The 17,013-nt window shown below is 39.7% G+C and overlaps 1 protein-coding gene across 3 annotated transcripts in view; it reads right to left on the reverse strand.

Moving 5' to 3' along the window:
* Window positions 1–10,647: 10,647 nt before the first annotated feature.
* PRKACB (protein kinase cAMP-activated catalytic subunit beta) overlaps window positions 10,648–17,013 on the reverse strand; it is a 65,957-nt gene continuing 59,591 nt past the window's right edge. For all 3 annotated transcript variants that reach the window (XM_088526054.1, XM_088526056.1, XM_088526055.1), the window contains exons 9-10: window positions 14,185–14,349; window positions 10,648–11,707 (exon numbers count right to left, since the gene is read on the reverse strand). In XM_088526054.1, the coding sequence (XP_088382180.1) occupies window positions 11,582–11,707; window positions 14,185–14,349 (291 nt within the window). In that variant the 3' untranslated portion in view covers window positions 10,648–11,581. The remainder of the gene's footprint in view (window positions 11,708–14,184; window positions 14,350–17,013) is intronic.

Below are 17,013 nucleotides of genomic sequence, written 5' to 3' on the forward strand. Positions count from 1 at the left end.
TAGACTGAGTCATGTGAATGATCTTGGGCATTTGGATTCTCTTTGCAGTATAGATTCTCTTTGCAATACAAGCTCTCTGCTCCCTGAGGTCATTCCTATTTCCTCTTTCCTGTAAATTCTCCTATCAGGAGCAGACATTTGGGGGCCTCACAAGCACCCTGTACCTTGCCCTTCTGCTCTGAGTACCCGAGGCCCACACTGCCCCTGCAGTGGCCTGTTACCACAGCCGCATTGCCCTGGCAGGGTTAGTCATCCCGAGAGCAGCAAGCACAGGGTACTCCCTCCCTCCCTCCTCCCCAGTCACTGCCAACTGCTGAACACCCAGAGAGAAATCGTTACTGACCCTGATCATGCGTTTTCAACACCTTCCTCTGCTGCCAGCAAACTCTCCTTCCTCAGTTACGAACAGGGCTTTTTCAACTCCAGCTGCTACTTTATTTCTGGTTCATTTGAAAGGCATTTTGCCACTTACCTTGTTCTGCAGCATTGTCAGCTTCATGCCGGTTGTCCTTCTCCCCTTTTCCTCCCTGGACTTTCCTTGAAGGAGTTCCCAGCGAAATGCAGCATTCCACTGCCCATATCCAGAGAGAAAGCTGATGGCTGCGATTGCTGTGCTGGCGAGGGAGACCCCCTGGAGCCTGGGCCGTATCTTCCCCGTCCCCTTCCCTCCTGCCAGGGTTTCTGCTCGGCCGAGCGCCGTGATGTTGCTGTGAAGTTCTGCCTCGCTGAAGAGCCACAGATAGCGATGGTGCAAAGCAGGCGTGGAGGGAAGGCAGGCAGAAAACCTGTGCAAAAACACAGTGCAGTGACTTGTATTAACCTGGCATTCATTTCTAAGGCCCTTAATGAAGTGTGTGTTTAAGTACTAAGACCACAGCGGCCAGTCAGCCTCAATTTATATTCCACGCAGTGAATTGGGTAGGCTCTTATAATATATATATACATATAAAAAATCCATAGGGGTGCAGGAAGTTTGGCAGGAGACCAGGAGGAGCGTGTGTCCGCAGGGCAGCTGTGCTTGCTGCGTGGAGCCGCATGACCTGCCGCCACCAGCGGGAGCACAGACCCCTCCGTCTTTGTGGAGGGGCTGCAGAACTTGTTCATTTTGTTTGTCACGTTCTGGGAATTGCTCTGGAAACTAATTTGAGCAAGCATCAGCAAGAACCTCCTTTTTTACAGGTTCTTTAAATTATTAAAGAAAATACAGTGGTGGTGGGGGGGGGTTGATTTGGGTTATCGTGTCTTCAGTGACATAGTCTTTTTTTCCTATTTTGCGCTGGTTTTGTCTCTGTATTGAACACAAGGACACGGTGTACTACTTTTTGGGTGCTTTCTAATAAAGGCCTCCTGTTTCTGCACCTTGCAGGGTTTACCTCGGGCTGCTCTTTAGGAAACCGGGCTCCCTCTGGCTGCCGCGTGTTGCAGCGTCATGAAAGGCTCATCCCTTGAGCTACAGCTTTTTAACCCCATCACCACAGTTTATGAACACATTCTCCAAATGCCTGTCTTTAGTAATGCCAAGCTCCTTTCCACGCAATAAACATTATGCAGTCTTTTTGTAAACGTACGAATCTCCAGTGAGATGCCCACAATTGCACCCTCTTCACACCAGGCTAAAACGAATGTGTACAGAAACATTACAGCGCAAGGCCAGCGATGGGTTTCTGCTCATTTCCTGTGGTTTCCAAGGCTGAACTGCTTAAGCAAATCTTCCTTGCCCTTGAATTATATCCACTTCACTTAGAATTTCCTGCCCTACTTATTTTGCTCTGCTCGTTGTTATTATGGTAATTTGTCTCATATTCAATAAAGCCACTGTCCAGATGTAAACCCTGTTTTTTTTTGAGCTTATATTTTAAAAAAGTATTTGTACAATTCCTACATTGTGCAATGCAATTTGCCCATACCCCCAGTAACAACTGTCACTTATTTGCCTCACTAGTGATAACATTACAAGAGGCTTTAAAATGAAAACCAGAAAACATAGAACAGGAAAAGAAATAGTCTGAATGAAGTAAGAAAAAAAACCCAGAAATTTCGGCTGTATTTTAAATACATTGCCAATGTATTTATGCTAGGTTCTCTTCACTTTGCTGCCAGGTTTTGTGTGCTAGGAGGAGTTTTCTCAACCCACACTGGTCTCACTGGCTCTTCCTTCTGGCCATCAGCAATACTTTGGTGGCTTTCTGAGCAGCAGCACCGTTATCAGTAATGAATAATCACTGAAAAAAAACATTAGAAGCCTAATTTTGAAACCAAGCTGCTCCAGTGACTCACTTGGTGACTAGTACTGACAATGCGAGCTGCAAGGGGAGAAGAAACATGAGACTGGCTAGAAGGAGTCTTCCCTTATAGTGGCCGTAGCTCCATGCACTTCTGGTGATTCTTCTCATTCTCAAGATAAGAGTGACAAAGCTGCCATCACCTTAATAACAAGACAGTCCTGGCTGCAAAACTGACTTCAGATGTCCATCCAGCCCCTCACACAAGCTTTTGCTTCTCTGGACATTGCACCTCAGCCCTGGGCCAGGAGGATACCCTGTCCAAGAGCGTAAACCCATCAGTCTGCACGGGACCCAGAGCACCTTCCTGTGAGGTGGGGGAGACCCCACGGGGGCTGAGAGCACCCACACAGGCAGATCCACCAGCTGGAAAATACCTGCAGAAAAACTGCTTTCTGTGGAGACAACCAGTATACTTCATGCCAGATAGAGCTCCCATTCCTGAAAATCCTAGTTTATACATTATATTTTACTGCAAGTGGGACAAACGTTTCGTTTCCTCAGTAGCCACCTTTCAGCAGCAAAAGGCTCCAGACCTTTGGGGTTTAGCTCTCCCTTGTTTGCAGCATGGAGACATGCACTGTAATCCTTCTCCGTACCCGCCTGCTGAAGTTTCTCCTAGATCTTAAGACAGGCTTTCTGAGGTGGTGTGGATTTTCCCTTAAAAACTATTAGAACATTCTTGTGTCACTTTCTCATCAATATGCCTTGACTTGAAAGTCAAAGTCAGTAAGGTTCAGGAGTTTGTATGGATGCAGCAAGGAAAAGAGGCTCATCCTGGTATCAGAAGTCCTGCTGAACCAGTCAGTCCATTATGTTTTTCTTGTAAACAAAATATTGAGTATGCACAGAGCTTTACACAACTTTTGGACAAACACAAGCCCTTAAAAGATGTCCAGCTTTGTTGACTACTGCCATCTGTGGGGTGAGTGGGTAAAACGATCACATTTCAGAGATACTCAGGTGGATCATTCAGTGAGTTTCTACAGTGATCAAGGTTTTCCACCAAATGCCCAGTACACTGCAGGCAGCTTTAGCCTGCTTCAGAAACATCCTTATTTCCAAGTTTTGTGAAGCATGTCCCGGTGCCCCCGGCATCACCTTAACAGATACAGCTGTGATATAGCCCGGGCTGATACCAGCTATGGAAGACCAGAGCATTCGGTTTATCCTACTGATCAGCCAGAGGACACTGCTCCTCAGAAAGCAGCAAGGAAGGGTATATTCTGCATTTCTGAGACACAGCTGCCAGGGGCATCTAGGGATTCTCTTTCTGCTCTCACTCAGCTCTATAGGTGCATTGGACTGTGAGGAAACCAAAAGAAACCAAATGGCAACCCACACTTTCTGTGGAACTGTATAAGATCAAAGGATGTATGTATAGCTTGGCAGACAGCGATTGCAGAAAGTAGCACCTTGACTTCAAGAAATGAACCATTCCCTCTGCTGAGTAAAGTTCCAGTTACAAACTAGATGCCCTTGTTTCCTCTTTCTGTACTTTGATAAAACAAAACCAAAACCAAGCGTGTGTTCAGATGTGAGCATGTACAGACACGACATTTAGAAGTTATGTGTTAAGTTTATAAATGACCTGACATTCTAAAAAAAAAATATACATTTGTCCTGTATTCATGTGAATGGAAAATCAAAAATGGAAAATGCTCAGCTGTAAGATGGTTCCTATGGCTTTGACCAGATGCTCTCAATAACAAATTTACAGTAACATTTTACCTTCTTTACAACTGCTCTGACAGTCACATCTTTCAGAAAAATATTGGACAATATTTTTTCCTTCAAACACTATTGGTCTAGTTATACAGACAAATAGTGATGCTGCTGAATTTGACCAGCACCCAGCTCTATCTAGAAGATACATATCCTCTCAATTATAAATACCCTCTAGTTGATCATGCAGCTTAGCAGCGCTTTTCAGCAACAAGTCTTTGGTTAAAAACACAGTCTTTTCTGGTCTTTCAAGTGTACATAACACCCTGTACCATTTCTGTATTATTAAGAGAAAACTTATCCTAGCCTCTAACTAAAGTAGGATTTATCAGGCAGGGAATATTTTGGTGAACGTGAAAAATTGCTTTTCTTCAAATAGTGTCAATCACTTCTTTTGTAGTGGTATTAAAAACGTATGCAAAACAGTAGAAAAAACTACTATAAGAGTTAACAGTTATAAAAAAGGAAAATTGAAGGCCAATCTTACAGTACCTGCAGCTTCCTCGGGCACGTTTCTTGCGGCCCTGCTGTACGCGCTGATCCAACCCGTACGGATCTGCCACCTACTGGCGAGCGCGCGGAGCTACAGCACTTGCTGCGGAGCGACCGGGGCAAGGTGGAACCACGCGGCATTTTAGTTTACAGCCTTTTAAAGGAATTTGGACCATAACAAAGCAAAACAAAACAATTTGTTTAAATAAAACCTACCTGCATGGTATGTAGGTAGATAGGGGTGAACATGTGAGTTTTCTCTCCTGTAATAGTTAGGGATGTACATACAGTCATGGACTTACCAAAGTAGGAAGGGGAAGGAATCTGATTATACATATTCCATCTGGTCTGAAGCAGTTCACCCAGTACTGTAAGTGTGATGTCTGTTACCTGTAAACAGACCTTCATGATCTGCACTGTAAGCTCAATGCGGCAGCTGGGCTCTAAGGACTGAATGTGACACAAACAGAATTACAGTGCTCCTTCCCATCACAGTATAGTGAACAGTCACCTAAAGAAGGCTTGAGCCACACACTGTTACTAGATATTTTTTCTTGACATGTTGTCTGAAGATGGCTTTTGTGTAATGTCATTGCTAGCTGCATTTAAAGAAAGCTCCAGTTCCTCGAACTTGGCTGATCCAGTAAGAGTTCACCCACACAGATGCGTTCTGGGATAACAGAGAGGCTCTTCCCACTAGGAAGGGCAGGGTCCTGCGGCTGCTCAAAGAGCGCAGTCCTGGTGCGTGGCCAAGCCTCGGCACTAGCCATGCACTACTTGGATAATTTCAGGCTGTAAGCTCAAAGCGAAAACTAGATGCAGACTTCACCTTGCCCTGCCATCTCTTACCTGTTTCTAATGCACTTTGCAAGTAGAACTCATAGCTGGTTTCTGTTGTTTTTCTAGACAATATATTGCCATGTGGTGATTCAGCTGGGATGTTACAGTGCTCTGCATTGCAGCACCAAGGTGTTCTCAAGTATCAAAGGCTGTGAGAAACTTTTCCACAGTGTCATCCTGGTCTCGGAAGCAGGAAACACATTCACACCTCGTGCAGTTTGCATTTGTGGGGGGTATGTACCAAACGTATAGCAACATACCAAAGACAGTATGATAGGGTTTTGTCTCTTCACTTACCAGGACAAAGGGCAGTGTTCATAACCACTTGGGTTATGGTACCATTAAATTCAAGAGAGTGTTACCGCTTCTTGCTCCCCCTCTTTTTATTTTTTATTTATTTTTACTTGCTGGGCTGTGCAGAGCTATGGCTTCTGTGGTTCTCTCTCCACTAGCAAGCAGTACGGCCTAAAAGCAGTGGAATTTTATATCAAAACAGCGTTAACCGGCCCAACATCCACACACATTACACGTTTTAGGGTGTTCGTTTTCTGCCAGTCGTAGTCTGACCCAATGAACCAACTGTCCTGCAGCAGCTAAAGTACCTTAGATGCCCTTCTGGAGCACAACTCCCAGTTTAACTTCACCCAAAAGAAACCCAGTTCATAAACTCCAAGCTCATGCCATAGTAACTGGCAACAACTGTCAGATTTACCTCAGAAGTTCACTTCTAATGAGGGCACATTTGTTAACGTGCTAACAAATCATATTCTTATAACACATGCTCCCCTCATACCATGTAGACCTTACATGCTTCCATCCGTCTCTTAACACAAAATAATGTTTAATTAAGGTGACCTGTTCAGCTTGCCCCTTAGTTTTTACCCACCAGCAAGGCACCAACCTTGCCAGACAGATAGAGTTTGACACATTCTGTGAGAGACAAGGAACGACAGAACATACTGGGGACACCCTCTTTCATGTACGTACTGGAAACAAGTCTAGTAAAAATAAACACTGGCTCTCGACCTCACTTTTACTTAAAAATTCTTGATTTATAACTAGCACACAGGTCTGTGAAGGCATCCCCCACGCTCCTTGAGCTGCCTTGCTGACTGCCCCCCGGCCGGCTTGCCTTACCTCAGCGGCTGGAACCAGCCTGAAGCGGCCAGCACCACCTCTCACCTCCTGCATCCGCAGGGTGGAGGAGCAAGGGGAGGGACCAAGCTTGCCCCTATCTCCAGTTTTCTTTTTCTTGCTATAATCCACGGGAATCTTCCTGAACTTTTTAAAATTGGCTGGACACAGTCATAGGAAGTCCTGCACTACATACCTGAGCATTAAGACTTGGCCCTGTTGGAGTAATGTACCTGAGTCCACGTGCTGCTGAATCTTCAAAGGATCTTGGAAGCAAAGGCGAAGTTGAAAAGTGTCTGACCTTTATCCCCCAGAACAGCAGAGCATCGACTACTCCGGCCAGTTGTGTCCGGGAGCAGATCACCGGCCTCTCAGGTTCTTCCACACACAGCAGCGTTACCTCCTAAAGAGAGTTTCTGGGCTGCAACCATGTCTGTGTTGGGCAGTGTTTTCTCTGTTTTGTCCCTAGAGAAAAGATACCTCATTCTCAGGTTGCTTCTAAATACAAAGAACAGAATTAGGAATTAGACACCAGATTGCTAGTATCTAGTTACTGTGCTATCTATCAAAATCTTAGTCTTACAACTGAATTTTAACAAAGAATGTGCAAGTTCTTCCTTGAGTTTTTCTTACCTGCTTCACTAACCATGAGGTAAATGCAAATGGACACCAAAAATACAGTAACTTTTAAGTTTAAAAAAAAAAAGTCAAGTAAACACATTCTTTAAAAATATATTTTTGCAAATAATCTGTATTTATCCCTCTGATGAGAGGAAGAGGACATTTAGATTGTAAGCTTTCTAAAGTAAATTCTGCTAGCTTAGACATAGTATATTGGAAACTCATCCAAATGATTTCATGGTATTTTTAAGTACCTCTCAAGGCCACTTAGTTCAGAGCTTTTGGGAGCAGAGAGTTACACAGATACACTGCACTTGGAAGATATGGCCATTTCTTTCCTGCAGACATGCCTCGCAGAAGTCCAGAAATAAAGAACTCCGCAACAACACATAGCAGAAATGCTAACAACCCTCAGGTTTAGTTCAGCCCTTTATTCATTCGCTCTCACTCTCTGACATTGGAGAGGGAAGCTACCTTGAGAGATCATATCTTATCAAGAGACAGCTATCTTGTCATCACCTAAAAATTTACCACGAATAAAAAAAATTAAGCATTTGAACAACTCTACGAAACCACTAATCGTCCTACTGGAAGCGATCACTGCCCAGCCTGATGTTAGACCCTTATGCTCTATGTCTTTCAAGAGCTTTAATCAGTTGATTCCTCAAGCTGTGAAATCAGAATGTTTTTAGAAAGCTGTGCAAGATCAGGCTACTTTGTATAATAATGCTGGCAATTGATTTTTTTCCCCTTTGTCAAATATCCAGATCAGCTTTACATATCCCAGTTCAAGAACAGAATCATCATTTTAGCAGTTTCTTCTCTGTAAGTGTGGCAAGTCATAAAGAACAGATTCAAATGACGGACTTGAAATCTGCTGCTTCTCGTGATGTGTTTGCACGGGAATTGTGGTCAAAGCCAAAGAAAAAAAAAGGTGCAGTTGTTAGATGATCTTTAGAAAAAGTACAAAAGTCTTCAAAATTTAATCTAGTGTTTATACTATGAAACCAAGATAAAACACAAAGCCAATGTCAGTAGGCGTACAACAACATAAACAAAGAGGCTGAAGCTCTGGCCATGCAGCAGAAGGAGGAGCTGTGTTATACACCGCAGGTATCAGAGCCTCTCCAAACAGCACTTGCAGAACAAGCCTCAAGACAGACAGGGCCAAGGCCCAACAGTCTTCACTTCTATCAGTTGCTTCACAGCACAATGAGAAACAGCACGAAGTTTGTACAACAGGGATCTGCAGACAATTTAAAAACAGGCAATTATCTTTAATAAAAAGCAGTAAGTCTGAATGTGAAAATATGAAGAAAAATGATATTGCAGATAACGATTACCTTACTTTCTCTTAATTGCCTATGTCCAGCTCATGGACTTCTTTAGTACACACCATATTCTCCAAACACCCTACTTCGTGTGCAGCTCAATGGGCCCAACTATTAAGTGCAGGGTATTTTCCACAACCTTTTCATCTTGCCTTCAAACTATTTGCAGCGTATGGTGGAATGCAACAAATTATCATACAACAATTTGATTCACAAAGAAGCAGCACAATATTTCATGCAGTGTTGTACATAATTTAATTTGCACTTCCGTATATAAATGTTTACTATATTGCACACTATTGCAGCACTTAAAAACATCTAATTATTTGCAAAAATTAGTAAAATACTTTAAAGGATTTAAAAATAAGGGTTTTAATGCAACTGGACAAGATAATAAAAAAAGCAATTTACTTAATGAGATACAATCCTTTATGTTGGAAATGAAAGTTACATACAACTAGAGTACAATTAAAATATACCATATAGTTCAACACTGAATTCCTCAAATGTGTAAAATTAACAAGCCTCTACTGTCATAGATATACAATTTTCCATACTGTGAAAAGGATTTTTGAAATTAAATACAGGTAACATAATATTCTGTAGTTATATTTTTATGACTGTGTTTAAATGAGGGTTGAATAATACATTGTCAAATGTACTCACTAACGCCTTGGAAACTGCACACTTCCCCTCCTTTTCCAAAATAGATTCTCATTTCCATACTGAAGTCTATTATGCCATATTGGAAAAGTATTTTACTTTCTAACAGTTTTTTTTCATTGTATTAAAAAATAGCATAATATCATGGAATTAAGATGGCTTTTTTTTCTCTGCCCACGTAGAATTTAATCTGGGTATCAGACAGACATGTCAGAACCAATTTCCTACACTTTTGCCTTACTGTACACGCATGAAGAATGATTACAGTATTTTACAAAACAGAAAATCTCTGAACCTTATTATAAAGGTAATGTTTGAAAATTAAAATCATAACAGAATCAAATTGTGATCTCCAGCATTTATTAAAATCTTTTAAAGTTCATAAACGACAACAAAGTTACTGTAGAATTTATCGCATACAGCTAGCATACAACAGCATGTCCTTGGTCTAAATGAAATACAAAAGATTTTAACATTTTCATACAAAGGATTTCTTTAAATTTATTAATGTGACGATATATCTTTGTTACATAAAATTTGCTACAGCGAAGTATCTTATACTTTTCTTGCACATATGTAAATATGGGTGGACAAAGACTGCATTCAGTGTCAGCCTCCTAATGACGTTGTGCAAAAATGCTCAACAACCTAAACATACAGAATGATGGATGTTACATTTCATACAGTTTTGTAAAATGTCTACAAAGGTTTTTCTTAAAGGAGTGTCATACAGATTAAAAGGAAGTAATGCCAGTGGCTTAATTTCACTGACATTCAAACAAATACAGTGGCTATGTATCAATATAGCTCAGTTTTATTAAAAACAATTCATCCTTGTATGCATGTAAATTGATCATAAAATGAGTCTAGTTTAAACTGTTTAGATGTGCTGTTTTAGGTCACTGAAATAGCCAGAATCAAGTGTACAAATAAAACTACTATGAATAAGTTTAAAAGCAACCCCCAAAAAAGTGCTGAGCCACTGATTATTAACATTGAAATAAATGTGTAAGAGTGCCCAAAGCTAGCACATGGTAGCAGTATTTAAGTCAGTTGGTGAGAGTATACAAAACATAATTAAGCCCAAATACTTATATCTGTGTGACCATACATTCTGTTCGATTGAAAGAAAATAGGTTAGAAATGAAGACATAACACAACTAAAATAAACCCAGCTGTGGCAGTTTTTAAACTTTGTCTCTTTTCCTTGTGAATGAAGTGCTGTAATTAAGCAGAAAATGATTGTAGCAGTACTCCATCCTCGGTTTACTAATATAGTATACCAGAATAAAAACTTGGCAATAACCTCTTTTATTCTTAACAGCTAACAAAAAATAACTGTGTTCATCCAGCAATGCATCCATAACATGAGTTTGCATTTTTGCATTTGCTAAACCTTTTGTTTTTGTTTTTTTTTTGTTTTTTTTTTTTTTTTCAAAACTAATGGCAGAGCACATTTTGTTTGAAACAGATGCCTTTTTTACATCAAAAAAGGCTTGCAAAAACAAATACTTCAGAAGCCCCAATATTGGCATTAAAAAAAAAGAAGTGAATCAAAATGACTAATTCTCTACAATACTGACCAAGACTTCCTTTAAGAATTTAGGGTTCTCACTGCTTAAAAAGCCATTTAATACCTGCCAACTGAAATGCTGGTAAGTTGACTCAGTTAAACATGGTCCAAAATCCAGACCAGGTGGAATCCCTCCCTCTCACGAGACTGTAAGCTTGCCATGGTACAGCCCGGCTACGGTAATTCACCTACTGCCTAGGTGGGAATACAAAGGAAGGAGGCAGTGACAAAAACTGCAGCGATGTAGAAAACCAAGGCACGGGGTCTAGCTAGTGCCCCCTACTTAAGCCATCCAATTGATTCTACTGAATTTGGTCAGTCTCCAGGAAGAAATGTTTTTAAATTAATTTAGCAGACATTTATATGGCGATAAATACTAACTTCAAAAATGCTAAAAATGTTGGCTAGGTTTCGTCTGAGCTACTAAAAAAAAGTATTATAAATTGTAGCCTCAGACACAAGACAGACAAGAATTATTGGCTGGCACAGACTAGAAGCAACATTTATCTTTCACTTCAGTCTAAATCACACTAGCCGCAACACCTTCCATTTCACTCACACAAATAATACATTATTCAAAATAAAATGGAGCATTCTTGGGTAAAAAACTACTTCATTTTAAAGGGGGAAAATGAACAATACACAGAAACAAAGGAACGACAGAAACCAAAGTTAAGTAGGAAAGTGGTCTAGTATTCTGTGTTACTGCACAAACAGTGCTTGCTTAATTGTGCCTAGTTAGAAGGGTTGGTGCAAACTGCACACATGGAAGATGGCAATAACGACCTCAGTCAGCTTTGTGGAATGAAGTAACTAGGTAATTGCTTTGACATATGTCGGTCTCAGCTCCACCTCATCCGTTAACAGAGTGCAAAGATCCCAATGTGAGCCCTGATGGTCATCTTGTCCTCTTGCTCCTACTAAAAATCAGCAAATTCTTTTGCACATTTTTCTGTTAGTGACACACGAATATCTTCTTCTTCATAGTCATCAAAGTTGCTGGTATCTCCAGGGCCTCTGCACTTTGGTATGAACGGAGCTTCTACCTGTATTCCGAAGAAAAAACACACGAAATGTTATCAGCTGTCAGAATTAGCATGAAAATAAACATGACAAAACACATTTCAAATCTTGCCAAAAAGCTTAATCTTGATATTAAACTGCCTTACATTTTTGGCACATATTTTAAGCCAGTCTACAAGGTTCAGGCCTAAGCGTACAAATCTAAGTTTAAAAGGACTGATATACATGTGATTTAATCCCCTTCTCTCACTGGATGATAAAAACCCTATCGGATTAAACAACAACAAACAAAACCCAAAGAGCAAAAATCAAACGACTCTGAAAACATCTCCCTCTTAGCTCATGAGCTGTGAAGTGAGGCCTGCAGGTAGCAAAAATGATTGCACAAGAGTCATTGTGTAAGCAGAACATAAAACAAAGCTCAGAGCATATGAAATAGCTTATTCAGAGCCCAACCACACTTATCTTCACTGAGGAAATACCTAAAAAGTGTTTACAGCAGGTCATACTGGTTTTCAAGGAAAATATAAGCCTAGCCTTAAGTACAACCATGTTAGCAAACCATAGTTTAATAAAGAGCCATTCAAACACTAAGAAAACGATTATCTGATTTTTTTTTTTTTATCTGAATTATGGAATATTTATATTTACATGAAGTACTTATATAGATATATACACTTATATGGAATATGATCATATTGTAACAGTATTATTTACATTACCTCTCAAGGAACTGCTTTTACTTTACAAGCTAGATTTATTCAAGAATAAGAAAATGTCATAGGAAAATATGGTATAAAACATAGATTTATTAATGTCTATTATAATTTAAACAATTGCAGAAAGACACTGTTGTTTTAGATCTCTTGTGAGATGGTATTTGTTCCTTTTAATTAATAGTTTTAAAAACAAGTCAGCATTAGGTCTCACAAACCCACTAGTAATAGCTACCTGACTGTACTACTGGTTTACATTTTAAAATACTTCTTGTTTCTATAAAACTAATTCTTGGCACTGCTCATGTGCTGCTACAGAACGCAGAACTGAAACATATGAATTAATGTTATAGGGCCAGGGTGTCACAAAATGCCATACCAGGGAATAAAACTCATTGCATAGAAAAATGTCTTGTAAACAGGCATTAAGAAAGAAAGGATAATTACACTTCTGTAATGGGGAATCTTTTCTTAAAATGTCTGTACTTAATACAAGGATACAAGATGTGTTAATAGTATCCTGTCTTCTAGTAATTAATACATTAGTGAATGCTACAACAACTGTACTGTCAATTTGTGTAGCCAAACAACCAGTTTCTTTTTATAAACTATTGTTAGTATTTAGGCTTGGCCTTTAAAACACTCCCATTACTGCAGCAAGTTCATGCCTCTGTAGTCAAGTCTGCTAGCGTTTCGACAGTGTGCCCCAATTCCTTGAAACATCATCACTTCACTAATGTCTTTACCAATATTAAGGTTTTTTATATATATAAAGGGATTTCTGGGATAGCATTGAAGTTATTTGCTGTCTATTTAAAAACAAAGTCAGTGTTCAGAGGTTGCACTTAAGAGAACAAATAATTTCCCATGGTCTCTGACAACTCACTATTCTGCACTTATTTAAGCATGGCTCTCCTCCAGAAGGTGAGGAAGCTCGAGAGCTGCTGAAGGAGAGATGCAGCCAGAACTGTCATCAGCCTCCTCTCTTCCCCAGCTTCCTCTCCCAGCTCTGCTCCGCTTGCCCTGCCAGATGGGAATGCGCTTCTCATTCCTCTGAGAACATTCCCAGTTCTCCCTATTGCCTTCATTCCTATGCAGGTCTGAGTTCGATACAAAGACTTGGCACTGACTTGCCAACTGATGCTGGCCAACAGGTCTAGAAAATCATTCTAAAAAAATGTCCAAAACAGTGATCAGCAGGGCTCTTAGGGTTTCCACAGCTTATGGAGCTGCACCCAAAGCGTAGTGTGAGAATGAAAGTCCTCAGTGGACAGAAACCTCTACATCAGAGTCCTTCCAGTCCCAGATAAAGCAAAACCAGGAATGAGGGTGCACATCCCAGCTGAAAAGAGGAGCTCTACTCAACTCAAAAACGAGCTCTAGCTTTGGCTTGAAAAGCTCCACACTGGAGCAGCCTGAGCCTAGCTAGAAAGGATACAATTTCCTCTGGGCTGTGCAGGAGTTTTTATAGCTCCTGTTCTAGCAGGGAATAGCAAGGGGGGCAAGACACAGCTTGTCCTGAGAGAGTCGAGAAACAGACCCAAGCACAACACGCTAACAGAGCGGGAAAGCACACACACGTTAAAGGACACCTGTGCCCGGTGCAGGTATTTTAAGTCACTCGATATATACTCTTCAGAGTCTCAAATTTAAACTACTTTCACCTATTTTTAGTTTAATTAATGTGACAGATTTAGGACAGGAAAATAAGCAAGGTGATTAGAAAAATAAATTTGACTTCCTCTCCAAAAATCTCTAATAGTTTTGATAAGAAGGTGTCTTACCTTTCTCTGATAAATGGCAATCCAATCTGTAGTTGCAAACCACTTGTGGTTCTTTATGTCATTTACACCATTCTTGAGATTTCCATATCGTTTGGTCAAATCTACCTGGAGTAAGTTTCTTAGAAGATCCTTTAGGTCTGAACTGAAGTGTGACGGAAACCGTACCTGAAAACACACACCCACAACATTAAAAACAATATATACATTTGATTCTTCTGCGAGATGAAATGATGTTTATACAAAAGGAAATTTTCTATTCTTTTGAATACACATTTTGAATACACAAGTAAGAATGGGGGAAATGAGATACAATTATAATTGCATAGTCATTTCTGCTCCACAGAGCCTTTAATTAATGGCATCGACTTGTCTATCTTCCAATTCTTAAACTGGAATTTTTACATCTGATTGAGCAGAGGGAAAGTATTTTATACTGTAATCTGTTCCCTACATCTAAGTTTTTACATTGGTGTATTTAGTCAAGTAACATATCACTGTTTGAACATGGCATGTCAAAGAGTTTTACTTGCCAACAAAATTCATTCCAACCTGGCTAAGAAATACTCAAAAATCATTCACAGGATATACTAAAAGAATTTGAAACTGGAGCGTGGAGAAAGGAAAACAGCTAAAAATTTTATTTGTCATGCCCATAGTTCTCAGTGTTTGACACTTGCTATATTCAGCTGGCTAGTTGTGAGATAAATACAGAACACAGAATTATTTAAAATAAAAATATAATGTTGAATCTAGAGGTCTGATTACCAAGCACACTACTTATCTGTCAAGGTTATGTATGCCTCTAATAGTAGAAACAGCTCACGAAAAACAGTGCTAAATGAATGTTACACCTAGACAGTTGAGTGATAAGGAAATATTAACTCAAGGTTTTTTAAGCAGGGAACTAAGTGTGTAAGTTAGAGTGTTTGAATGACTTAACCTTATAAGGAAATAAACTGCTAGCTGAGAAGTGAATGCAAGTACTTCCACAAATTGGGTATAATGCTGTTTCTACATTCCTCCATCTCTGGATTGGTTTAAAAAAAAAAAAAGATTGCTGCTAGCAAAAATACAGAATAAATTAGATGTAATTTCTTTTATTTAGAAATCTTCAGAATATACTTCCAAAACATACTTGTCTGACAGACTCATTAAGGGGTGAACAAACTAGACACACTTAGCTAGGAACTAGCTTAAGCTTATCAGATATGATCATTAAATGAAGCCTATCTATTTATAGCCTAATACTATATTTACCACTTCTTCCCTTCGTCTCTCTGTTTTCTATTACTGCTTGTATTTTGATGCTTCTTGCTTTTGCCTGAGAATGAGTTGTTTCTTTCTCCCTAACCAAGGCAGTAAACTGAAAAGCAAAATTACCTAATCTCATAATTACTACACCGTTATTAATTTTGCTTAACAAATGAAACACTAGAAGAAAAGTAAGTTATATGAAGTGCACTGACTGAATACTGAAATGTAACTTTCCAAAGTTATGTTTACTTTTTTTAAAAAAAATTAATATTGTTCCTGCTTTCCTTTCATCGTTACTTCACTGCATTCTGCAAGAAACATTCAGGTGGCCTTACCAGGCTCAGCTGTAAGTAGTTTTGTTTAGTTACAGCACAGGTATGTAAATGGCTAAGGTCAATGCAGGTCAGCTGTTTGTGCAGTCTCTTCAACACATATCACATGTATTAACTACCTTTCTTCCAAATTTCCCTTTAATTCAATGTAACAGATCTTTAACATTTGTTAGATGCTCAAGCAGCTATTTCGGTCATTAAATCATTTTGCCTCAGCAAGAGCAAAGTCCCAGTTAGAAAGAAACTGTCTATAAAGACGGCATCTCCTCGCCCCCTGCTCCTCAGGCCATTAGGAAGGAATGCAGACAGCTCCCTGTGCAAGGTGCACCAGCTCATTCCAAACACTTCAGTTTCAGCTGAATTTGCTGGAATGAAACATACGCTGCTTTTGGGCAGAAACAGCAATGGCAAAGAGAATAATTTAATATTTAATGACCTAGTAAATCTTTATGTAGACTGAAAAAAAAAGAAAATTAAATGCATTTTGGGCTTCTTTTAAAAATCAATACTCCAGCTATTTCTTACCTTAACTAAAGATTCCTTTACTAATTTACTGGGGGATATGACTAGCTTGACATACAGTTCCCACAAACAGAAAATACTAGCTGACCTGCAGAGGTTATGTACTTTTGGACCTCTATTTTTTGGTTTAAAAATAGTTTAATTTCATCATTGATTTTACAATTCTACTCCGATTGCTTTGATTTAGTGTTTACAGCAAATAATTATCAGATGAATTTAAATAAAAGCAATCATACCAAACCACAAGATGGTTAATTTCTGCCAAATCACAGAGCCTTTACTCAATATAACCTCCTTAGATACTATATTTATCGCTAGTCTAAAAGAAAAGAAGTTGAACATTTAGCATGGATTTAGCCACTGACATTCAACCACCTGCCCCACGGAAAGCAGCACGGAGCCCTCCGCACCTCCTTTTCTTCACGTCATCCCTCACCTTCCTCCCACGTGGCTGTTGATGCGGGACGATACTGCACAGGGCACTAGGTATTTACAGTATAGAAGCTTTGTGAATAAAGTGCTCATGGGGCTCTTACAAGAAACTATTCTACCCCTTTTGAAGAGGGTGTTTGACAAGAGGAATTTCCATAAAGCACTTACTGCATCGTAAATTTACACTCCAGCCTAATTGTACAGTAGCACCTTTATGCAGCTAATGCCTTTTCTTCCAATTATACCATGCTCATATAACATGGTCATTTTTGTTATTTTATGTAATTTC

This window comes from Tinamus guttatus, unplaced genomic scaffold (genome assembly GCF_059628265.1).
Source record: "Tinamus guttatus ecotype Peru unplaced genomic scaffold, ASM5962826v1 Tinamus_guttatus_pri_ptg000242l, whole genome shotgun sequence".
Classification (NCBI taxonomy): domain Eukaryota; kingdom Metazoa; phylum Chordata; class Aves; order Tinamiformes; family Tinamidae; genus Tinamus; species Tinamus guttatus.